At 42.3% G+C, this 25,973-nt stretch overlaps 1 protein-coding gene across 8 annotated transcripts in view; it reads right to left on the reverse strand.

Annotated features, from left to right (window-relative positions):
- LOC105465711 (NHS like 1) overlaps window positions 1-25,973 on the reverse strand; it is a 273,877-nt gene that overhangs the window by 88,924 nt on the left and 158,980 nt on the right. Inside the window, exon 1 of one of the 8 annotated variants that reach the window (XM_071096520.1) lies at window positions 16,902-17,041. The exons of 6 other annotated variants lie outside the window; for them this stretch is intronic. Coding sequence is in view for 1 of the 2 variants with exons in the window: in XM_011714283.3 (XP_011712585.1) it covers window positions 1,555-1,615 (61 nt within the window). In the remaining variant the exon portion in view is untranslated. Of the gene's footprint in view, window positions 1-1,554; window positions 1,802-16,901; window positions 17,042-25,973 lie in introns of those variants that run through there. One more of the 8 variants, XM_011714283.3, reaches the window with a different exon arrangement.

Raw genomic sequence — 25,973 nt, forward strand, 5'->3', positions numbered from 1 at the left:
TAAATAAAAACCTTCCTATAATCTCAATTTTTCATATTCGTTCACTGATTTCTTTTCAATTCATATTGAAAAGACCATTTTTAATAAGTAAACATCAAATAAGAGCAAGGGACAAGAACAAAAACATCAGTCATTGTATGGAGACATATTGCTTAGTATCTCTAAATCCTAGTAACCTGGTATTTCTAAAGCAAGGATGTCACAAGGTAGATTTCTGATTTGATGCCACAGAAGTACCTCCAGGCTTGTTACTAGAGGGCGATACAATGAGGGCACAGCTGGTAGGGAAGGGAGGTGCATTGATTGCAGATCCCACATAATTTGGCCCACACAGAATCTGAGAAAAAAATCAACCAGGAAGCGAAACGATAATGCTAATTCTAGGTAGTGGCACTGACTTTGTAAAAATGATACGCTTAGCTCCTCTTCATCAGCATCATGGAGGCTTGGAACAGAAAGCAGAAAAGTAACAATGGAATTCTTCATATCTTAGCAAACAAAATCATATTTGGAAGGACTAAGATCAGCAGGCTTCCTGGTGTACCTAATAATATTTTTAACTTGCAGCCAAAACTGAAGCTTGGCATTGTAAAGGCAGGTATGGAGATATCATAATTTGGTCCAATGTTTGCTTTTTACTAAAGAAAAAAGGTGAGGTAGATTAAAAAAAAAAAAAATCACTGAGTGAGTGTGTGTGTGTGTGTGTGTGTGTATGAGAGAGAGAGAGTGTGTGTGTGAGTGTGTTTTGAACACATTACGTCTATGGGGTCTCCCGATGCTGCCCATGCTGGTCTCCAACTCCTGGGCTCAAGCGATCTGCCCGCCACAGCCTCCCAAAGTGCTGGGATTACAGGCATGAGCCACCACGCCAGGCCACTATAAGAATTTGACCAACAACAAAGGCAATCCATGTCTTCCTGAACTAGTGAAAGAAAAGTAATAGGCCAAGCAAAGTGGCTCATGCCTGGAATAACAGCACTTTAGAAAGCCAAGGTGGGTGGATCACTTGAACCCAGCCTGGGCAACATAGTGAAAACCCGTCTCTACAAAAAAATACAAAACTTAGCAGAGCACAGTGGCACAGGCCTGCCTGTAATCCCAGCTGCCTGGGAGGCCGAGGTTGCAGTGAGCCGAGATTGCGCCACTGCACTCCAGCCTGGGCAACAGAGCGAGATCCTGTCTTGAAAAGTAAGACATCTGAGGGAGAAAATAAACAGGGTCTTCTAATGCCAAGCAGTTTTTCCAAACTTCTCTAAATATTGCATAGCAGCCCTCAGAAGAGTGAGATGGATCCACTTTTATCACCTCATCTGAAACACCTATCTCTTTGTGTGCTGCAATGCATATACATCATTATGTGATAAAACAGTTTAAATAAAGCTGCCACAATCAATTCTCATTAGCAAACCTTATTTAATTAAGTATACATTTAGGCTACTGAGGGCAGTTTTAAAATACCTGCACTTTCCCATGCTTAATGTTTATGCACAATCATTTTTAATCAGACAAATTTAATTATCTTATTACAACTGCTTTCTGAAGAGAGATACTCACCAACTGCACCCCATGGGAAAGAGGAATCGGCCACAGACTCCAGACAATATATTACATTCATTATCAAAATAAATCCCAGAGCATCTATGGAGAACTCGTTCCGGCACAATGTCCCATGTTAAAATAGGATAAAATTCACTTCTTTCCTCAGTAACCTCCGTGGTCTTCTTTGTTAATACAATTCTAACTGCTCATCAACAGGATAACTCTATATTCTGAACTTTCTAGCTTTACTTGAATTGTGTTTAACACTCCCCAACACCAAAAAAAAAAAAAAAAAAAAAAACAACCTCTTCTTTCTGCAGCTGCTGAATGCCACAAATAGCTTCTTGTATAATTTGACTTAGAATGCACCCCAAACTAGATGTGTTCAATGGCAACGTGAATGCTTCATTCAGAGAGAAACAAAACGTGTAGAATGTCCTAAAAACATCACAGTGGCAAAGGGGATCATTAAGAAGTCTTGGGCAGAAGACTGCTTTCAGCCCTTGCCTGCAAATTCTTCTCAGGTCTATGCAAATGACGAGAGAAAGGTTTCAGAAGATTCCCACAGTGATCAAAGGAGGAATCACTAATTCCCCTCAGCCTGCCCTGTCTAGATGGGGGTTTCCCTAGTGTTAGCTCCCTTCTCCACAACTAATGTGTTTTTTCCTCCTGCTTTCCTAATAAAATGCACTTACCCTCAATCTGTTCATGCTCTGCCATCCATTACCCAGACCTAAACGAACACGTTATTTAAAATTCGTACTCGATGTGCTATGTGTTCTACACACGGCAGACACCTCCTCTGATATTTCTGGAAGCTCCCAGAGGGCCAAAGCCAACTCCATGCCCTTCACTTTGCACAGTGCCAACCTCAGTGCCATGCAAAACCAGCTGTTGTGAAAATGGACACGATGGGACAACAGGTAGCATTCACAGAAATGGGTTGGGAAGGAAAAGAGCCTGGAGAACTTTAAAGCATTCTTGTTCCATAGTGACATAATTTTTTAACCTCTATGAAAATTTTCCTTAAGAAATGCCTTGCAAATACTAAACAAAAATGTCCACACATTTATGACTAAACCTAAAATTTATTCATGAACGTACGTAACTTTTTTTTTCTTTTTCCAGAGACAGGGTCTCACTCCGTCACCCAGGTTAGAGTGCAGATCCTAGTTCACCGCAGTCTCCAACTCCTGGGCTCAAGCAATCCTCCTGCTTCAGCCTCCCAAGTAGCTTGGATAAGTAAGTTTTTGAAAAGTTTCCCTGTGTGTTGAAATTGGATTTTATTTTCTTGAATACCAGATATTTTGGCAATCAAATGATTACAGGGGCTGGCGGGCAAAGGAAGAAGCAAGAGTTATCTTAGTTGCCGTGTAAAGAGACAGAGAGCCAGTGGGTTGGCCTTTTACCCACTCTCCTCCCATCATCCTTTGGGTCTCAGATTAATTTGCCATTTCTTCAGGGTCTGAATCGGACTCTATTTAGACCTCCTATTTTTCACTTTCATCAAAACCTGTACTTTTCTTCCATATCACTACTACTAGTTTTTGTGTAGTGATTTGTTCAATGACTAATTTGTTCAGTCTCCCACTAGACACATGATCTGGACTATGATACAGAGGCCATGGCTCGCTGAACCTACAGTAACAAGGGGCCCAGTGCCAGGTTTGATACACTGTGGGCATGCAATTCATATTATTCTATTAAATGAATGAATTTAATACAGGAGTTAAAGAAATAGTTTACGTTACTAACTCTAAAGACGTTATTCTTGGCCGGGCATGGTGGCTCATGCCTGTAATCCCAGCACTTTGGGAGGCCAAGGTGGGTGGATCACCTGAGGTCAGGAGTTTGAGACCAGCCTGACCAACATGGTGAAACCCTGTCTCTACTAAAAATAACAAAAATTAGCCGGGCATGGTAGTGGGCACCTGTAGTCCCAGGTACTCAGGAGGCTGAGGCAGGAGAATCACTTGAACCCAGGAGGCAGGGGTTGCAGTGAGCCAGGATCACGCCACTGCACTCCAGCCTGGGTGACAGAGCAAGACTCCCTCTCAAAAAACAAAACAAAACAAAACAAAAAACAAACTTTATTCTTAGGATGTTAAAAAAAAATACTGTAGTTCTCCCTTGTCCACAAGGAATACACTGCAAGACTCCCGATAGATGCCTAAAACCAGAGATATTTAAGGTACCAAACCCTAAATATGCTACATTTATTCCTACACATACATATCCATGATAAAGTTTCATTTATAAATTACGCACAGTAAGAGATTAACAACAATAACAATAAAACAGAACAATGACAACAGTATACGATAGTAAAAGTTATGTGGATATGGTCTGCCTCTCTCTTTTTCTCTCTCTCAAAATATCTTATTGTGGCCAGGCATGGTGGCTCACTCCTGCAATCTCAGCACTTTAGGAGGCCAAGGCAGGTGGAAGGCTTGAGCCTAGGAGTTTGAGACCAGCCTGGGGAAAACAGGGAGACTCTGTCTCTACAAAAAATAAAAAATACAAATCATCCAGGTGTGGTGGCTCACACCTGTGGTTCCAGCTACTTGGGAGGCTGAGGTGGGAGGATAGCTTGAGCCCGGAAATTTGAGGCTGCAGTGAGCTGTGGTCGTACCACTGCATTCCGGCCTAGATGACAATGCAAGACCCTGTCTCACACAACAACAACAACAACAACAACAAACAAACAAAAAAAACCCCAAAAATCTTACTGTACTGAATTCACCCTTCTTCTGAGGATGTGAGATTAAAAAAAAATGTCTACACGATGAGATACCACAACAGCAGATCTGATAACTGTGACTGATGGGCAGGCAGTGTCTACAGTGTGGATCAGCTGGCCACATCCTGGGCAGGATGGGGCAGGAGGGTGAGAGAGTTCACCACACTTCTCAGAACAGCACACAATTCAAAACTTGCGTATTGTTATTTCTAAAAATTTCCACTTAATATTTTCAGATCTCAGTTGAACATGGGTAACTGAAACCACGTGAAGCAAAAACCAAGGCTAAGGGGAGACCACTGTAAAGTATCTGCAGCCACTCAGATCAGCAGGGAGCTTTTAACAGGAGACAAAAGTTCATTCACAGAAATCAGTTCATTCATCTTTAGCCTCATCTCATTCATTAAGGACTCAACACACCAAACAATACTGTAGGCACTGGAGATACCAAAACAAAGACAACCTTCTCTTATGAAGCCTTCTCTGACTTTGTAATCTTTTGCATCCTCTCCCCAGGAGAGTGGATTTTTCACTCATATTTGGCTTATGTGCTCCATAATTGTGCTCATTTGTCTCCCCTGCTAGGAGCTGTGCTCCTGGAGGACAGGAACTGGGCCATACTGGCTTTGGAGATGCCAGTAAGTTGGTCGATCAAATGATGCAACAAATAAACGATCTATTTCTTGTCCATCAGGCATTCTGTTTGATGAAAGAAGACAGATTCAATAAAATGGGAATAAGGTACATTTTAAATTAGGAAGTGCATAACTCTAACGGCTGGAAGTTAATAGTATCGGGGAAGGCCGGGGGCGGTGGCTCAAGCCTGTAATCCCAGCACTTTGGGAGGCCGAGACAGGTGGATCACGAGGTCAGGAGATCGAGACCATCCTGGCTAACACGGTGAAACCCCGTCTCTACTAAAAAATACAAAAAAAAAACTAGCCGGGCGAGGTGGCGGGCGCCTGTAGTCCCAGCTACTCGGGAGGCTGAGGCAGGAGAATGGCGGGAACCCGGGAGGCGGAGCTTGCAGTGAGCCGAGATCTGGTCACTGCGCTCCAGCCTGGGCGACAGAGCAAGACTCCGTCTCAAAAAAAAAAAAAAAAAAAAAAAATAGTATCGGGGAAAACTTGACATAGAAGGTGACATGTGAGCTAGGCCGGATGGGTAGGTAAAGGTTTGCTGGATGAAAACGGATATGAAACACATTCCAACTCAACAAGAAGGCATAAAGAAGAGAGTGAGTTGTCTGGAGCTGGGAACACTGAGTGTGTGTGTCATGATGGTGCAATGCCATCTCTCACAGTCCCAGGCAAGCCACCTCCTTGTCGAGTGCACCACAATGAGAGGCTGGGAGCTGGAAACCACATTTCCCAGACTCTTTGATACACGGGCCTCAGCAGCCAGCTTAGCATTTGCAAAGCAGATGCACATGGCTGATGATACAAGTCCTTACTTCCATGCTCCTGCTGCTTCGGCTGTTTCTGCTGCTAAGTCTGACTGTTGAGGTAACTGAAGTGTCAGTGTGCCGTCCCTACTTTCATGGAGGTGAGAGGCAATGCATGTGGTGATCATTTTGCTGATAGGGTACACAAGTGAGGCAGTGTGGGCCTGGAGTCAAAACCTGGGTGCCAGCTTTGACAGCGGCAGAGATAACAGCTCCTTTGGCCAGCCAGTTCCGAGACAGTCATGCCTGGGTTTGGGCCTATTCCCAAAGGTTTTCCCAATGATCATGTAGATACCACATACTCTATTTTAAATCCCCTTCTGCTTACAATGTTGTCTGCAACTGAATCTGCCTGAGACAATCTGCTGGCCTGGTGGGATGACAAGGTGGGGTTTGTGGCAATGGCTGTGAGAGATATGGCTAGAAAAGTTAAGTCACCACTGGTGGCAAGCCAAAGACTTTAGAACTCTCAGTTAGCAATGGAATGGCTGATCATCAATGCTGTTTGTTGTTGTTGTTGGAAAATAGGCAATTCGTTTTTTCGTTTGTTTGTTTGCAACAAGGTCTGGCTCTACTGCCCAGGCTGGAGTGCAGTAGTGTGATCTTGGCTCATTGCAACCTCTACCTCCTGGGCTCAAGTCATCCTCCCACCTCAGCCTCCCAAGTAGTTGGGACTAGAGGTGCATGCCACCATGCCCGGCTAATCTGTATTTTTTTTAGAGACAGGGTTTGCCATTTTGCCCAGGCTGGTCTTTAGGCATGAGCCACTGCATCCGGCCAACATGAAAGTTTTCATGCAAAACAGTCTTCCGTGTTTTAGAAAAACGTTAGAGATGTAGAAAACTAAATTTAAAAAATAGACAAGTGTTTAGATCCAAGGCAAACTATAATGTTGATGAGAAAGGAATGGAAGTAAACAGTCTATCTTCTGCACAATGATTTCCCCCATGCCTACTCTTTGGTTGTATCGTAACACTTTCTGCCTCTCTTTTTTTTTTTTTTTTTTTTTGAGACAGAGTCTTGCTCTGTCCCCCAGGCTGGAGTGCAGTGGCACGATCTCGGCTCACTGCAAGCTCCATCTCCTGGGTTCAGGCCATTCTCCTGCCTCAGCCTCCCGAGTAGCTGGGACTATAGGCGCCCGCCACCGCACCCGGCTAATTTTTTGTATTTTTAGTAGAGACGGGGTTTCACCGTGGTCTCGATCTCCTGACCTTGTGATCCGCCCGCCTCGGCCTCCCAAAGTGCTGGGATTACAGGCGTGAGCCACCGCGCCCGGCCTTTCTGCCTCTCTTAAACGTGTTACCTAGTCCAAGACGACACCAACAGTCCAGGGGGTAGGATATTGTCACATTCTGACTCTACTTAGCCTCTGTTCTCACCAGACTCTCTGATTTCATGTTGTTGGAGAATTCTGGATGAATATTTCAGTTCCTGATTATTACCTGCCTTGTCAGACTGATTTTTTTCTACAAGTAGGGTTTGCAGAAACTGGATGGTCACGATTAAAGCCCATGAATGGAAAGTAATAATGACATAAAAACTTTCTCTGTATTCGTTTTTTAAATGCTGTTTTTCCCAATTTTAGTTATATACAGTTCTGAAGTATCGCATAAATTTTGATAAAGAACATGTAAGATCTAACCACTATTAGTATTTAGGGAAAGAACATCAGATAACTGAAATAAGACAGCCAGTGCCTTGTTAAAGCAGATATAAAAGCAATGTCTGAGCACTTAAGAGGCAAACAACAGAATCCACTCTCATTATATTAATTAAGCAAATCCTATTTATTAAGAGATATTAAGGAGCTCTCGGAATCTCCGGGAGGGCCAGAGGATAAGTTTACCTGCCACACAGCCAGGACTGTAACAGCGAAACACTGCTGCTGCTGCCACCTGCTGGTCATCACAGAGCACACCCAAGTGTGGATGCCCAGCGCCCACTAAGTGGCTCCCAGAGCAAAAGGCCAGCGCTGCTAGCCTTGCCAGTAGATCCAGACAACCTACTCAGCTACTGCCTAACATCCCTCAGTTTGGCATCCACGTTCAATGAGTGGGTCAGGGTGGCAGAGCCTAGGTCACATACCTGCACTGTAGCTGCAAGGGAGTCTGGGAAATGGACATTGTTAGTTCTGTGGCTGGTTGGGGAGGAAGTCAGATCAGATGGAGGAAGGGGACAGGACTGGAGTGAGAACATGCTGCAAGATTTCTGGACAAATTCTTCAGTAAGAACAACTACTAATATAGGTTTCTAAGTCGCCTGAGATTTGTGGTCTCTTATTTCAGTTTTGCTTCAAATCCAGAAATACAAGTCATTTATTAATACATCTGAACTTCCTGAGTCAGAAACTGAGAGCATCAGAGAATGCTTTAACTCAAATTGTATCAGTGGCCCACAAGAATTCACCCAGTAGCATTTAACAGTGTCACCTGCTAAGTCTATCAACTCAACAAAGTCCAGGATTGGTTTCTTTCCATGGACTCTCTTTCTGAAGAACTTTAAAAAATTACAGCAGACTTTTTGTTAAGACATGCACAAACTCACATTATATAAGAAAAATAACAGAAGTGAGGGTAGAAAGTCCACAGGAATGATTTTTTTTTTAAGAAAAACCCAGAGCATTTCATGGGTTGTTACAATCTCACTTCAGAAATTAAAAGAACAAGTTAAATTAACTCACTTTTCCAACTAACCTATATAGTTAAAGTTGGAAAAAACAAAACAAAACAAAACTAGAAATGTTTATGTTTAGCTTTAATTCTTCACTACATACTATGTTCTCATGGGGAAGACAGTAAGAAATCCAAGCACTGATAGAGTAACTTCAATAGAACATTCTAGAATGTCACCGAAGGCCAGGCGCAGTAGCTCACACCTGTAATCCCAGCACTTTAGGAGGCCAAGGTGGGCAGATCGCCTGAGGTCAGGAGTTCAAGACCAGCATGGCCAACGTGATGAAATGCTGTCTCTACTAAAAATACAAAAAAAAATAGCCAGGTGTGGTGGTGGGCGCCTGCAGTCCCAGCTACTCGGGAGACTGAGGCAGGAAAATGGCATGAACCCAGGAGGCAGAGCTTGCAGTGAGCAGAGATCACACCACTGCACTCCAACCTGGGCAACAGAGCGAGACTCTGTCTCAAAAAAAACACAAAAATTAGCTGGGTGTGGTGGTGCATGCCCATAATCCCAACTACTCGGGAGGCTGGGGCAGGAGAATCACTTGAACTGGGGAGGTGGAGGTTGCAGTGAGCCAAGATCACACCACTGCGCTCCAGCCTGGGTGACAGAGCAAGACACTGTCTCAAAAATAAATAAATAAATAAAAATAATAAAATGCCACTGAAGAATAAAACACTCCACAGCTAACCATCTAATGGGAAAAGATAACTTGGCCGGGCGCGGTGGCTCAAGCCTGTAATCCCAGCACTTTGGGAGGCCGAGGCGGGCTGATCACGAGGTCAGGAGATCGAGACCATCCTGGCGAACACAGTGAAACCCCGTCTCTACTAAAATGTACCAAAAAACTAGCCGGGCAAGGTGGCGGGCGCCTGTAGTCTCAGCTACTCGGGAGGCTGAGGCAGGAGAATGGCGTAAACCCAGGAGGCAGAGCTTGCAGTGAGCTGAGATCTGGCCACTGCACTCCAGCCTGGGCGACAGAGCGAGATTCCATCTCAAAAAAAAAAAAAAAAGAAAAGATAACTTTTCTGAGCACCACTGCATAAATAAGCCTCCTCTGAATGAGACAAAAAAAATTAAAAGCTTTACCCTGTATATAGTAACAACTAACAACTTCAATAGTATTTTTTCAAAGCATAATTTAGTAGTAGAAATTTAAAAGAAAGTGAACCTTCAAAAAAAAATCTACTCTGCCACCCAATTTTCCTTTTGACAAAGCAATGACCTTAAAAAAATGTGTTATCAAAAACAAACGGAATTTTTATGTCTCTCATAACTCAAAAATATTTATTTCTTCATAAACACCCAAATATTGTAATAAAAGCATTAAATATTAACATTCTTATCTTTTTTTTTAAACCAGAGAAATATCTTCGATGAAGAAAGTAATTTGCTACCATCACAATACATGAATAATTTAATATGCAAGGCTGGAACAACATTTGCACAAGACTTTTTTTTCCATTGTCCATGATACATTTACCCTGTTAGAAAATCAACAGGGGAGTGGGAAAATCTTGTGAACAATATTTACAAACAAGCACAGTGTCTGCAGATTGTTGTCTGGTGCTAGTTTCTTCTTGCACTTCAGAAACGATACATCTTCACACATACCTAGGGGTTTCTAGCAAGATAGCTGGAGAAAGACCTAGAGCACTTAGATGGGCAGCATTTCCCATTCCCTCCATTTCAGTATTCAGACAAGAGTTGATTAGCAACTCTTTGTTCCATATTCATATTCCTGAAATACTCTTTGTTTTAAAAATACATATTTCAGAGCCATCCCTTAAAAAGTTGATAAAGATGAAGACTAGTTTATCAAAAATTTTCCTACTCCCTCTCAACCTTTTTCACGTTTTATATTTTCCCAGCTGCTTTCAATCCTTTCTGAAACAAGGGGAATACTGGGTTTTTCCCATAAATGTTGGCATTCAGTATACAATTCATTACTGCCCAAATCCAATTGTTGTGTGTTCTTTAAGGTCAGTGACAAAGAATAATGACAATAATAACATAATAAGGCAAAACAGATTGTTTTAAAAGAACAAAATATAAATCTACACAGTCTTGGCATATAAAATCATACCAAAATAAATATTAATAACCAATAAAATTTCAAAATTGGGCACAGCTCTCCCAACACTGAGTGCTGGAGTACACTGCCTGGTTTAATTCTTTTTTTTTTTTTTTTTTTGAGATGGAGACCTGCTCTGTTGTCTGGCTGGAGTGCAGTGGTGCAATCTCGGCTCACTGCAACCTGTGCCTCCCGGTTCAAGCGATTCTCCTGCCTTCGCCTCCCAAGTAGCTGGGACTACAGGCGTGCGTCACCACACCCAGCTAATTTTTGTATTTTTAGTAGAGATAGGGTTTCACCATGTTGGCCAGGCTGGTCTTGGACTCCTGACCTCAGGCAATCTGCCCACCTCAGCCTCCCCAAGTACTGGGATTACAGACGTGAGTCATTATGCCCGGCAGTTTAATTCCTTTTACACTTGAATACAACCTTGACCACGTTAATCTCCCTCTGCTGGTAAAAATGAGGATATTTCTCAAAAATATTTTCCAAATATTTTACTACAGATACTGCCTATGACAGAGCCTGAAAGAACAACTGATTTCTACTTTTTGCAACAAACATTCGGGCTTCAACCAGATCTCTTTGGCCACTGTGTGGAGAACAGATTGTGCATGGGCAAGTAAAAGTAGGAAGCTACTGTCATCAACTAGGAAAGAAATATGGTGGCTTGAACACCTGTTGGAAAAGAGACAAATGGGTGGATTCAAGATATAATTTGGAGGTAGATCAGTGTGAAAGTTATCAGTATCAAAATGGAGCCACTAATGTCAAACCCAAAAAACTGAAGCCGAGAGACCATGAAGGCGGGGCCCTCATACAGGTATGCCTATAATGGGAACTATGCAAGGGATTCCTCAAAACCACAGTATTCCAGATAAGCCTTCTGCACAAGTGCACACCCAACAGGTTTGACTGTCTCCACCAATTAGCTAATGCCAACATCTACAACAAATCCCTGTAACCAATAGTATTTGTTTCAGAATAGCTTAGGTGGACTTTGCCTTTTTGTCTTTAAAAGCCTCCCCCAGAACAGGCGTGGTGGCTCACATCTGTATTCCCCGAAGTTCGAGACCAGCCTAGGCAACATAAGTGAGACCCCATCTCTACAAAACTAAAAATAAAGAAATTCACTGGGCGTGGTTGTGCACACCTGTGGTCTCAGCTACTTAAGAGGTTGCGGCAGGAAGACCCCTTGAGCCCAGAAGGTTGAGGCTGCAGTGAGCCATGATCACACCCCTGCCCTCCAGCCTGGGCAGCAAAGTGAGACCCTGCCTCAAACAAAACAAAACAGCTACCCGCTGACTTACCCCCTGGAATATGCCTATGGTTAGCCATAGCATGAGTATTCTGGATTACAATCCCCTGCTATTCCCAAATAAATTCTTTGCTTTGGAAGAGTTGGTCTCTGTCACACACTTTAGGTCGGCACTGGACAGGATTAGATGTGGGACAGAAGAAAGAGGAATCAAAGATGATTAGAGTTTTTTGCTGAAGGTGCCTGAGTGCAGGCTGGTGGTGCTATTTATTGGGGAGGAGAACTCAGAAAAAAGAGTGGCTAGAAGACAATTAGATGGGCAAAGTGGAACATCTCATATGGGCATGGAGTCTCCATCATAACAGAGGTCAGGGCACAACATTTTAAAACCTTTAAAATTAGCTTATAAAAGGATACTTAAAGCCACTTAAAGAGAACATCAAGGGGAAGAGGGCAGGGAGAGAAAAGAGGGAGACTCTTGGTCAGAAAGAAGAGGAGGAGCCTTGGAGGAGGACCAGAAGTGTGGCCAATGACTTCAGGAAATCCAACAGAGGAAACTGTTTCAGCTCCCTGGAATATGCTAATAAGTACAGCAAAGTCAGAAAAGTGAGCACTGCATTTGGCCACGTGGAAACTATGAACACCCTGGAGGAGAATCCTATGATACTGTGGAGCCAGAAATCCAGAGTCTGAAGAAGGGGTGAGAAAGCAGATCAGATGCAGACTTTTTTATTATTAAATTTTGCTCTGAAGACAAATAGAAAAATGGATGGCCCCTGAAAGACATATGAAGTCAAGAAAGTAACTTCAAAAATGGAAATCCATCACTGTAACTTCTTGTTCAAAGAATGTTTGGAGCCTGGGCAACATAGCAAAACCCGTATCTAAAAAAATATAAAATTTAGGCCAGGTGCGGTGGCTCATGCCTGTAATCCCAGCACTTTGGGAGGCTGAGGCGGATGGATCACCTAAGGTCAAGAGTTCGAGACCAGCCTGGCCAACATGGTGAAACCCCAACTCTACTAAAAATACAAAAATCAGTGGGCCATGATAGGGTGCACCTGTAATCCCTGTAATTGGGAGGCTGAGGCAGGAGAATCGCTTGAACCCAGGAAGCAGAGGTTGCAGTGAGCCAAGATCACGCCATTGCACTCCAGCCTGGGTGACAAGAGCGAAACTCCATCTCAACTAAAATAAAATAAAATAAAATAAAATTTAGTCAGGTGTGGTGGTGCACACGTGGTTTCAGCTACTCGGGTGGCTGAGCTGGGAAGATGGCTTGGGCCCAGGCGGCTGAGGCTGCGGTGAGCCATGATTGTGCCACTGCACTCAAGCCTGCTGACATAGCAAGATCCTGTCTCAAAAAAAAAGTTTACTTTCTCTTTGAGCTCTCTTAATTTGTTTGAGTCCATGGTGCACTGAAAATGAAAAGCCTTTTTATATTTACATAACAAAACAAGATTTAACAATCTTGTGTTATCTGGGTTAATGAATGACAATAATCTGTAGGCGGAAAGGCTAGGAATTATTTCCTGAATGAATGAGTTTCATTAATAAAATAAAAGGGAGGGTCTCCATCCCCCCAACTCCACCCTTTCATGATCTCTCTGTATAACATTCTGTAGTCTACCATCAACTAACTGGCTTGGTACAGATTCCAGAACATTCCTGGGAGGAATCACTCATTTGGACAGAACATACCCACTAAGGCCCTTAGGGGAAGTCAGGCCAGTAAAGTTTTGCAGCACACTGAGTATTTTCTGTATTTGTGAGGAAAAAAATTAATGGTGGGGCAGAGGAGTGGGGGAGGGTACAGAAGGGGAGCCGGAGAAGGCAGTGAATTAAAGAGAATTTTTAAATTTTGTTTTTATTTTATTATGTTTTAGAAACAGGGTCTCACTCTGTCACCTAGGCTGCAGTGCAGTGGTGAGATCATAGCTCACTGTAGCCTCGAACTCCTGGGCTCAAGCGATCCTCCTGCTTCAGCCTTCTGAGTAGCTGGGACGACAAGCGTGAGCCACCACCCTACCCAGTTAACTGTTTAAACTTTTTGTCGAGACAGGGTCTTGCTATGTTGCCCAGGCAGGTCTCAAACTCCTGGGCTCAAGCCATCTTACCGCTTCAGCCTCCCAAAGTGCTGGGATTACAGGCATGAGCCACCATACCCAGCCTAGAGATGTCTTAAAGAGGGAAAAAAAAAATAAAAAGAGCTAAAAGCTCCAGGAATAGAAAACAGGAGACAGACAGGGGAATTCTTGATTGGTTTTACTGACATGAAATTATTATGAATCTGAAGCACTGAAGCAGATGAGTCATTTAGGATGTGACATCTCCTTTGAGGATTTAAGAATGGGAAAGCCCAAATCCTGTGCTATAGGTCCAGGTTTTAGGTCTAGCCTGCGGCCAAATGGCAAGATTACTTGTGTCATAAAAGCATCGAACAGTCTTTAGGGAAGCAAAATAAAAATAATAGCAAGAAGTTAATCGTGCTTACTCCAGGCTGGGAATTTTATGTGAATGATCTCATTGAACTCACATTACAGCCCTGAGATATGTGAGCTGTGATTATGCCCATTTTTGGAGTTGAGGAAATGAAGACTAAGTAGGAAGCTAAGTAATTTCCAAAGGCCTTAAGCTTGCCAAGTGGTGGGGTGGGACCCTGAAGGTTCCCTCCTATTTACCTCTGAAAAATGAGCACTTACCTAAGTAAATCGAGAAGCAAGCCCCACACGGGCTCATACAAAACAGGGGTACTGAAAGCTAAAATTAAGCTTAGTGTTAAGCAGACTTGTCACTGGGTACAGAAAAGTGCACAAATTATGTATGCAGCTCAACGAATTGCCACAGAGTGAACGCCCATGTAACCAGCACCCAGATCAAGACAGAGATCTTCACCAGTTCCCAAGACCTCCTGTTCATGCCCTCCTTGCAGCCACTAGCCCCATCCCCACACAAAACCATTACCCTAATAAAATCACCATAGATGAGTTTTGCCTGCTTTTGAACTTTATATGGTTGGAATCACACTCTTCTGTGTTTGTGAGATTCATCTATGTGGTTTTATGTAGCAGTAATACGTTTATTCTTATTGGTATGGTGAAAAAAATTACTTATCTATTGTATTATTAATGGACATTTAGTTGTTTGTTTTTTTTCCAGTTTGGGGCTTTTAGGAATAGTGCACTATGAACATTCTCATGCATGTCATTTGGTAAACATTAAGTATCTCGTTATGGTGGGTATAATCCCAGAAGGGGAATTTGCTGGGTCAGAGACTGTGTGCATAGTCAGCTTTAGGAGATATTGCCAAAAAGTTTCCCAAATAGGAAACACTAGTAGAGTGATTTAAAGGTTTTCTTCCCTAGCAAATGGGCACACAAAAAAATATTGAAGGATATCATAAAACGTTATCAGAAGCCCATTCTTAAACATCAGAAATCAATTTAAAAGAATACTTAAAAATCATCTGAATGATGGGAGCCCTGCTTGCCAAAGGTTCGTGTAATAAAAGCTAAAGAAAAATTTGGCTGAAAGGATCTTGAAAGGGTACGTGTAAGTGGCAAACGGGCTGGCTATGGACTGTGATGGAGACACGTTTTGGCCCACCATGGACATTTCTAGTCTTCACCTTGCCATGTGAGTCCTGGAAGCTTAATGTCCCTGGGCGTTGGATTTTTCACCTCTGTAATGATAGGCTGGCACTAGTTGAGCTCTAAGTTTGATTTTAGGTGCAATATTGTGTCATACTGACAAAAAATAGAATGTTTCAGCCCTATCAAAAACAGGAAGGGGCTGAGCACAGTGGCTTACGCCTATAATCCCAGCACTTTGGGAAGCCAAAGTATACACACTGCTTGAGCCCAGGAGTTGGAGACCAGCCTGTGCAACATAGCAAGATTCTCTCTCTACAAAATATTAAAAAGTAGCCAGGTGTGGTGGTGCACACCTGTAGTCCCAGCTACTCAGGGTGGCTGAGTGGGAAGATCACTGGAGTCCAGGAAGTCGAGGATATAGTGAGCTGAAATCATTCCACTACATTCCAGCCTGAACAAAGAAGTGACACCTTGTCTGAAAAAAAAAGGAGGGAAAAGATTCAGTCCTATATGCTCGCTCTATAATGTACTCAAAGCTAGAATATATAAAATCAGGATGTACTTTGTTGCCAAATAAAAAACAAAATAAAAATGAAGGTTAGCTGGGTTGATACAATGAGGGTACATAGGGGAGTTTTTATTTTTTATTTTTTTTGAGACAGAGTCTCGCTGTGTTGCCCAGGCTGGAGTGCAGTGCCACGATCTCGGCTCACCTCAAGCTCTGCCTCCCAGGTTCACGCCATTCTCCAGCGTCAGCCTCCAGAGTAACTGGGAGTACAGGCGCCCACCACCACGCCAGGCTAATTTTTTTGTATTTTTAGTAGAGACAGGGTTTCACTGTGTTGGCCAGGATGGTCTCGATTGCCTGACCTCGTGACCCGCCCGCCTCGGCCTCCCACAGTACTGGGACTACAGGCGTGAGCCACTGCGACGGGCCCATAGGGGAGTTTTAATGACTACTTAAGTGTTGCAGAAATACTTTGGGATCTGATAAGGAAGGCTTTTAGAAAAAAGAACGATTTGAAAATATTTAACCTGGCCAGGCGCAGTGGCTCACACCTATAATCCCAGCACTTTGGGAGGCCAAGGCGGGCGGATCATCTGAGGTCAGGAGTTTGAGACCAGCCTGGCCAACATGGTGAAACCCCATCTCTACTAACAATACAAAAATTAGCTGTGGTGGCAGGAGCCTGTAATCCCAGCTACTCGGGAGGCTGAGGCATGAGAATCACTTGAACCTGGGAGGAGGAGGTTGCAGTGAGCTGAGATCATGCTTCTGCACTCTATCCTGAGCAACAGACTCTGTCTCAAAAAAAAAAAAAAAAAGAAAGAAAAGATTTGGGCAAAAATAAAATAAAAAGAATAGAATTTTAAATGTGCTCCTGAGTTCCCAGATCATAATGTTAAAACATTCCATTTTGCAGTCAGGTGCAATGGCTCACACCTATAATCCCAGCACTTTGGGAGGCTGAGGTGGATGGATCACTTGAGCTTAGGAGTTTGGGACCAGCCTGGGCAACATGGCAAACCTCTGTCTCTAAAAAACACAAAAATTAGCCACGCCTGGTGGTGCTCACCTGTAGTTCCAACTACTGGGAAGGATGAGGTGAGAGGGTCAGTTGAGCCTGGGAAGTCAAGGCTGCAGTGAGCCAAGACTGCACCACTGCACTCCAGCCTGGGTGACAGAGTGAGCCCTGTCTGGAAAGACAAACAAAATTTCCTATTTTACCATACGCAGTGCTCACTCTTCTCCCTTTTTCTATTGTACGGGGCACTTCCCTGCCCTCTCCACTTTCACCCAGAACACCTGTAAATATATGAAACAAACTCCAGTGGGTTTGCCATTTTCCTCCTATTTTTATGATAAGCTTTTTCAATGTTTCTTTATACTTTACCTCGAGTTGGGGGCTTAATTTTTATTATTTTTTATTTTAAAAATATATGAGCTTACTAATTTCCCTCTGCATATAGTTTTGGTCACATCCCGTGAGTTTTGAAATGTAACTTTAAATCATTAATTTCTAAAAAAGTCTGCTTTTAAAATTTAAATATCCTTTTTCTTGTGTTTTTAACCACTATACTAATGAATTTCAAAATCAGCTGATACATGGTCTGAAATTGAACAGAATCATCTTGATAGCATTGATAAAGTTTGCCATTCATGGTGGTTTCGGGAATTCCACCAGCATCTATCCTGCTTCTTTGGGCTTAAAGATACACTTCAGAACCGCACTCCACCCTGTCATGTGTCTAACATTAGTGTCTTTGTCTTTGCTTTGGGGCGTTTAAACAAGAAAGCAAACTGAGCCAGCTGTGTAGGCAGCACACAAATCTGAGCCTTCGCTCTTCCTCTACCCTATTGACATATGAGGTCAAGACCAGCGCTGGGAGGCTGCATTGGATTGTGTGCAGATAAGGATTTCTTTCATGGTTACATATTTGGGAAACTAAGATTAAGTACAGAAGGGGAAAAAAAAACACTATGAAACACCAAAAATCATAGACATTTAGAGGATCATTCTGAGTTTGCTTACAAATGGCAGTCTGGGAGTCTAAAACGAGGAGGGCAAAAGTGCCCCCGGCCCCAAAAAATTTTTTTAAAAGTTTGTTCTTTTTTAAATCTGAAGTGACAAAAGACTAATAAGGCTTATGAGGCTTGCAGCACCATGAAAACAAATCCCTCATTTGCATCCATGAATAGCGGCTGAATTTATAGCTCAAGATAAATGGCAAGTCAGAGAGCAGCCGGATTACCAGTGTCCAGGCATTTGTTGAAAGCATTTACATATGAACAGTCGAAAGAAGTGGGTACATACTACGCCCGTTACCAATCCACTTAGGAGACTGAAAACCCAAAGTGAAAAGATCCTCTTTGAGGCTCCAGCGTGACAAATACCAGTTAGATTTTCAGAGGTTGTGTAGCATTGAACACACACATGACAGAAAGAAAAATAGTAGTTAACAGTTCCTGGGTCTAGCCAGGTTCCAAGCAAGCTTTGCATGCATTGCCCCATTTAAAGTTCATGAAGCCCTTATGAGTTAGGGAATTACCATCTGTGTAGTCGAGATGAAAGAGCTGGGACCCCGGGAAGTTAAGTGACTTGCCACATACTTCTACTGGCTGAGCCAAAGTCATTAGTGATTAGAAAGCCTCAAACAAGAGCCTGTGAACTGAATGCCAGACTTTTCCTTTTATTTACGCTTCTTACATTCCTCCTCTGAGCTAAGCAGGCCATATTCCAATCCATATTTTGTAGTGTACTGGAAACTGGTAAATTATACGTATACAACTCAAGGTGACTGTGGAGAGAAAGCAAGTTATTTGACATAATTATAAAGCTATACAAGTAAATATAATTCCAGATGATTACATAAGCCTAAAATACCAAGATTTTATTTCTTGTATTACTTTTTAAGATATATTCCTAATACTCAGAGAATAGCCGGAGTAACAGAGAAGCAAAGGAGAGCTGCAGAACAGAGTGAAAGAGACAGAGGTATCCATTCAGAAGGAAGGGATGAGCTCATCTTTAGAAGAAAAACAAAATCAAGGCAGATATGAGTTGACAACTGTGCCAAGTTCTGGAGTCCAGGAAGAAAGGAAGTGGAGAGTGACGATTTACCTGCCAACCTAACCTGCCTTTTAAATTTTCATTCTTTGACTAGTCATTCAAGAAGTTACCTATAATTCTTGTTATTTGATGTTTTGAGAGAGATAAATGTATAATTCATGATTTGTTCTCTAGACAAACAAAGGCAGTAACCATTTAATTTCTTTTTTTGTTTGTTTGTTTTTTTTTTTTTTGAGACGGAGTCTCGCTCTGTCGCCCAGGCTGGAGTGCAGTGGCCCGATCTCAGCTCACTGCAAGCTCCGCCTCCCGGGTTTACGCCATTCTCCTGCCTCAGCCTCCCCAGTAGCTGGGACTACAGGCGCCCGCAACCTTGCCCGGCTAGTTTTTTGTATTTTTTTAAGTAGAGACGGGGTTTCACCATGTTAGCCAGGATGGTCTCGATCTCCTGACCTCGTGATCCACCCGTCTCGGCCTCCCAAAGTGCTGGGATTACAGGCTTGAGCCACCGCGCCCGGCCAACCACTTAATTGCTAAAAGGTGAGGGATTAAACAGGATTATCAACTCTGTTAATTTCTAACTGCTATTATTTATCATCCTGTACAGACACAATTGTTCTCTATTTTGATACCAAGTCAACTGTTTTAATATGGACAGATTCACCACATTGGCAAAACACAGACCAGACTTAAGTCTTTGTCTATCCTGTACATGACAAGTAAAATGAACGGTTTTCAGAATTGCCGTAAGAGAATACAGTATTTCCGGAATGAAGTCAAAATCAAATCCTCTCTTCTCATTAACAAGATTAGTACGTTTCCAGTATTTGGGGTTCAAGGGCGCCTTTGACAAACAGCATGGTCCTCATAAAGGTGACATTAGAAAAACAGTGCTGAAAAGTAAACATCTCAAATGTCCTATTTTTTACAAAACACTTGGAAAAATTGAGAATGAGCCTTTGATATTCTACTACCCAAAACAATCTTCATTCCTTGAATTTATTATTGTTAACCTCTCCTGCACAAAGTCAGCATATAATAGCATAAGATTCCCTTGACTGATGTCTCCACTGGGGCCTTTAGAAGTCTGAGACACACTTCGGAGCAAGCACTGGGTCAACTATGATGTGCCAGGGGTCAGGGAAAGATCTTGCATCAGCCAGAAATAAAGACTGCCTTGCAGGTGTCAGAAAGGTCATTCAATTTTGGTGTTTGTCAGACATCGTCCAATATTAAGGTCTACTGGAAATCAAATCTTTCTAATAGAAAGGTTCCCAAAGCAAGACACTCCTGTCCCTCAACTCCATTTTTTGTTTTGTTTTAATGATGCAGTAGTTTTCTACAGCCTTTCTAAAGGCTCATTCTCCATGTTGCCTTTATGAGAGCCATGTCACATGCTGTTATAACAACTTACCATGAATTTAGCACCTGCAGATAATACCCATTTATTATCTCACAGTTCTGCAGGTTAGCAGTCCAGTGGGCTTGGCTGGGGGCCTTGCTTAGGGTCTCACAAGGCCTAAACTTAAGAGTCGGCCAGCCTGGGCTTTTATCTGAAGGCTATGCAGAAGAATCAGCTTCCAAGCTCATTGTTGGCAGAATTCAGTTCCTTCTCATCTCCTACTGCTCCCTCTATCTTCAAACCAGCAACAGCACACTGACTCCTCACCTGAAGAATCTCTCAACTTCCCCTCTGCCATCAACGGGAGAGAGCTCTGCTTTTCAGTGCTCCTCTGATGACATTAGGCCCACTTGGATAATCCAGGCTAATCTCCCTTTGGTAAGGTCACTGATTAGTAACTTTAATGACATCTGAAGAGGCCCTTTTTGCCATGTAGTGTAACATACTGACAGACATGGCAGGAATAAAAGTCACAGGGGTAAAAATTTTTGCCTATCATATTCAGTAGACTGGTGTTGTTTTCCATTATTTGAATTATTTAATTCCAGAAGACTCAAACAGACCATTTTGCCTTAATAATCAATTACAGATTACAATGGTGTGAATGTTTGTCTCCCCAAAATTCTTATGTTAAAATCCTAACCCCCAATGTGATGGTATTAGGAGGTGGGGCCTTTGGAAGGTGATTAGGTCATCAGAGTGAAGACCCCATGAATGGAATTAGTGCACCTATAAAATTAGTGCACCTATAAAAGAGGCCCCAGAGAAATGCAAATTAAAACTGCAATGAGATACCACCTTACTCTTGCAAGAATGACCATGTTGGCATGGATGTGGTGAAAAGGGAACACTTTCACACTGCTGGCGGACCTGTAAACTAGTACAACCACTATGGAAAACAGGACGGAGATTCCTTAACGAACTCAAAGTAGAAGTACCATTCGATCCAGTAATACCACTATTGGATACCTACCCAAAGGAAAAGAGGTCATGATATGAAAAAGATACACGCACATGCATGTTTATAGCAGCACAATTTGCAATTGCAAAAACATGGAACCAGCCTAAATGCCCAACAACCGAAGAGTGGATAAAGAAAATGTGATATATATACCATGGAATACTACTCAGCCATAAAACTGAGTGAAATAATGCTCTTTGCAGCAACTTGGATCGAGCTGGAGGCCATTAGTCTAAGTGAAGTAACTCAGGGATGGAAAACCAAATATTGTACGTTCTCACTTATAAGTGGTAGCTACTAAGTGAGTCACCAAATATAGCGATATATAGCTATGTGGATGCAAAGGCATAAAAATGGTATAATGGACTCTGGGGACTCGGGGGAAAGGATGGGAGTGGGGTGAGGGATAAAAGACTACATGTTGGGTAGGGCATACACTGCTCAGGTGGCAAGTGCACCAAAATCTCAGAAATCGTCACTAAAGAACTTATCCATGCAACCAAAAACCACCTGTTCAATAGTTTTTGACTACTGAGATATAATTTAAAATAATTTTTTTTAAAAAAAGAGGCCACAGCTTTCTTCTCTCTTTTTCCATGTGAAAATACTATGAGGAGACGGCAGTCTGCAACCTGGAAGAGGAACCTCACCAGAATTTGTGCTGATACCTTGATCTCAGACGTCCAGCCTACAGAACTGTGAGAAATACAATTTGTGGTTTACAGGTCACCCAGTCTATGGTTATAGCAGTCCAAACTAAGATATAAATCAATCATTAAACTGTTTGTATTTTCTTGAATGGGTTCATATTTTCAGTTTTCACCACCATTCCAGGTAATAAACAGCATCACTCCTAGTCTTGAATTAACTGCCTTTGCTTGACAATATCCATGTTAATTTACTCTTACAGAATATTGTGGTACTCCTTCTTAAATAGAATTTTCCAGGGCAAGGCGTGGTATTCCAGGTAAGAACGGTCAGTTTGTAACTTCAAATAAGGGGGCAGGGTAAAGCTTTCCATTTTGTTTCTGTTTTTCTTAGATCTACTTCATTTGTCAACCATTTTGTTTCTCTTCTTTTTTCTGAAACAGGGTCTCACTCTGCTGCCCAGGCTGGAGTGCAATGGCACCATCTCGGCTCAATGTAGCCTTGACCTCCACTTCAGCCTCCACAGTAGCTGAGACTTCAGGTGTGTGCCACCACATCTGGCTAATTTTTTTGTCTTTTTGTTTTCTGTTTTTGTAGGGACAGGATTTTGCCATGTTGCTTAGGCGGGTCAACTCCTGACCTCAAGTGATCCGCCTGCCTCAGCCTTCCAAAGTGCTGGGATTACAAGTGTGAGCCACAATACCTGGCTAATTCTTTTTCTGATATTAAAGCAGATGATACATCAGAATTTTCCTTTATATCTTAAATTTTTTTCCATTATTAACAAGGTAATTTAGCCAATACTTATGTGCTTCCTGGCATCAACGGCAATGAACAATATACATTCCCTGCCCTCTAGGTTCTTATTGCCTAGCACAAGAAAACAGACAGCTGTATGACACTCTGATAGGCAATACAGAGAAGGGTTACTAACCAGCACTGGAATATTATGGAGAACTTCCAAGAGGAGGTAACATCTGAACTGAATCCTGTAAGTCTAATCTAAAGATCAGGTTGAAGCAACAGCAGAGAAGCAGATATTCCCTCAAGGCAGAGGGTCCTGGCATATGCAAAGGAAGGTGAACACAATGGGAAATCTGGATGGGAGAAGAGGCTACTGAGAATTGAAGCTCAAGAAGAAAATAAGGAAGCATCCTATCATGAAGGGCTCCTATATATCATGTTAGGGAATTTACACTTCATCCTGAAGGCAATGGAACGGTGGTGGTAGGGAACTGAAGAATTTTTAACCAGAGAAGAAACAGTTGTGATGTGTTTTTTTCATTCTGGATAGAGTTTGGAGAAGGAATGCTAGGTAATTAGCCTAGGATCCGGAAGTCAGGAGCCTAATAACAAAGGCATGAGATGCTAACAGTCACCTCATTGAGGCGGTGGTGACTCACGGCCTGGAGAGAAGGGATGGAATTGACAAGAAGTACAAGAGAATGGGAGAGGAGAAGGAAAGAGGATTCCTAGTTTCTGGCTACATTCTGGGAATCTTATCTCATTTGATCCCCCAAAAAATCACCCCATCAAGCAAGCAGGGCAATCACTTCTATTTATTAGATGGCAACAAGTGGCTCAGAGTAGTTAGGTGGCTTATTCTGAGTCAATAAATGCTAGACTTGGGATCAGAAACTCTGATTCCTAGGTTAGGGGTCTTTCTGTTTTACATGCAGAAATTTTACTCGTAGGTAATAGCATCATGGAAGATTCCAGGTTCATCCCGAATGTGTAATCTAATAAGATCTCAACTGGTCATTAAAATGATGATCCCACTTACAAGACAGAAGCTGAAAAGGCAGCCTATTGGAGGTCAAGGTTCCTACAACTTTTAATAACCATAACAGTTCACAGAAATAAAGGGGAAGGAATGAAGTCCTTAAGGTAGCCAAGCACTTAATTACTCAACAGATTAACAGAGTACCTCCAGGTGCACTCTGACATGGGGTCTTGAGTAATAATCAACTTGCTCAAATAGTACCTAAAAGACAAAAACACATAGTGACTTGATTGTGAACACATTTAGAGAAAATGAGGAACAAATGCAATGGCAACAGAATGAAATACATACAGGGAAACCCTAGAAAATAATCAAATGGACCTACAAATTTAGAACAAAGGGTAGAAAGACCAAATGAAATAAAACTTCAATGAATATTACTATTTTAAAAAATTACCGCCGGGCACAGTGGCTCACGCCTGTAATCCCAGCACTTTGGGAGGCTGAGGTGGGCAGATCACCTGAGGTCAGCAGTTCAAGACCAGCCTGACTAACATGGAGAAAACCTGTCTTTACTAAAAATACAAAATTAGCTGGGCCTGTAATCCCAGCTACTCAGGAGGCTGAGGCAGGGTAATTGCTTGAACCCGGGAGGTGGAGGTTGCAGTGAGCCAAGATCACTCCATTGCACTCCAGCCTGAGCAAAAAAGGTGAAACTCCATCTCAAAAAAAGAAAAAAAAAAAAAACCACACACACACACACACACACACACACACACACACTTAAATGATGACTGCTAAGAGAAATAATCTCATATTTCTGAAAATAATTTTTTTTTCTGTCTATGATCAATTGCCCATTCATGGGACTATGCATTGGAGTGTTTTTCTAAAACACTGAAAACCCTAGAGTGAGGAAAGTGCTTAGATAAAGGGTGTGTTTTTCCTTGGTGAGTAAATCCTTAATCCTTTTTAGTCAAGAGAAGTGTAGCCACTTCAGAGTGATGCTTGAGAAGGGCCAGCAGGGAATGGGCCATTCTCCAGATGGTGACCTGCCACTTCTAAGAGCAAGAAGCTACATGGGAAGCTTGTCTCCCTTCCAGTCACCATGAAGCTGAGACTCATTTGTTCTGAATGTTTAAATGTCTAGAAACACATTAAATTTTCTCCTCCTCTATGACCAGCTTCCACATGCTACAGGCCATTAATGATTGAAACTGTTTCATCAGATTTTTTGATTGAGCTGCTACAAAAAATGAAACTCAGAATTAAAAATCTTTCTTGCTCTGCTAATTAATAGCCTGCGTATTTTCAGTCCCATTGAAATTTGTTTGCATAGAGAGTGATGGTTAAAGTCTTTTTACCGAAACCAGATTAAACATTAATATTTCATTCCTTTAATCAGCAATATCTACTGGAATTCTTCTGGATCAAGTTAATGGACTTAGCCCTCAAGGAGCTTACAATCTAGCAGGAAAACCAAAGGACCCTCGGTACATGACGACCACACAAAAAAAGAGGGTTCATGTCCCATAGAACGTGCAAATCCCACTCAGTGAGTTGGACTGGATCCTACTCTCCATTTTAATAATGCTATGAAAGAAAAGGAGCACTCTGAAAGGGTAAAATACCCTGTACTTACCAGCAAAGTCTTTTTCATAGACTTCATCACACATCAATCTCGGCACAAGAGATATATGCATACAAATAAAAACTAACCTGGCTCCAACATTTAAGTTAGTTCTTCTACAGGCTCCCTGCTGATTATTTCTAACTTAATCCCTATCAATAAAGCCATGGGAATCAGTTTTCCAAAATTCCAACAGAAACTCTATCAAACTCAGTTAATAAAGCCCAAAGGTAAATCTCTGTGGCTGCATTTAGTACACAGATTGCCACTTTTAATGATAAAATGAGATGGGGTGGAACAATCCTCACTTGCATTAAGGAAAAGATGGAGGAGTCTCATTAAAGACCATACCTTCTAGGAGCATCAAACGAGAGCACGACTCAGCTGGGACAGTAGTTCTGGCAGGGAAAACTTTGCCTTTTCTGCCAGACTAAAGGTTTGATGCAGCTGCAAGTTCTGTAGCTTAGAAAACACTTTCTCCTCCTAGGTTTATTTCAAGCCTGTGATTGATATTTCAAAAATAAAGAGAAATTGTCAAGACGAGCTTTTACTCCGAGTGAAATGAGGCTTTAAAGCAAGGACTGGCACGATATCGCTTGTCTTAAAAGATTTACTCGGGCTACTGGGTTGAAAGCAGGCTGTAAAGGGAAGCTATTATCATAATCCAGGTGAAATTCAGGCTAAGCAGGTAGCAGTTCAGATGATGAGAGATAGTC

Source organism: Macaca nemestrina, chromosome 5 (assembly GCF_043159975.1).
Source record: "Macaca nemestrina isolate mMacNem1 chromosome 5, mMacNem.hap1, whole genome shotgun sequence".
Classification (NCBI taxonomy): domain Eukaryota; kingdom Metazoa; phylum Chordata; class Mammalia; order Primates; family Cercopithecidae; genus Macaca; species Macaca nemestrina.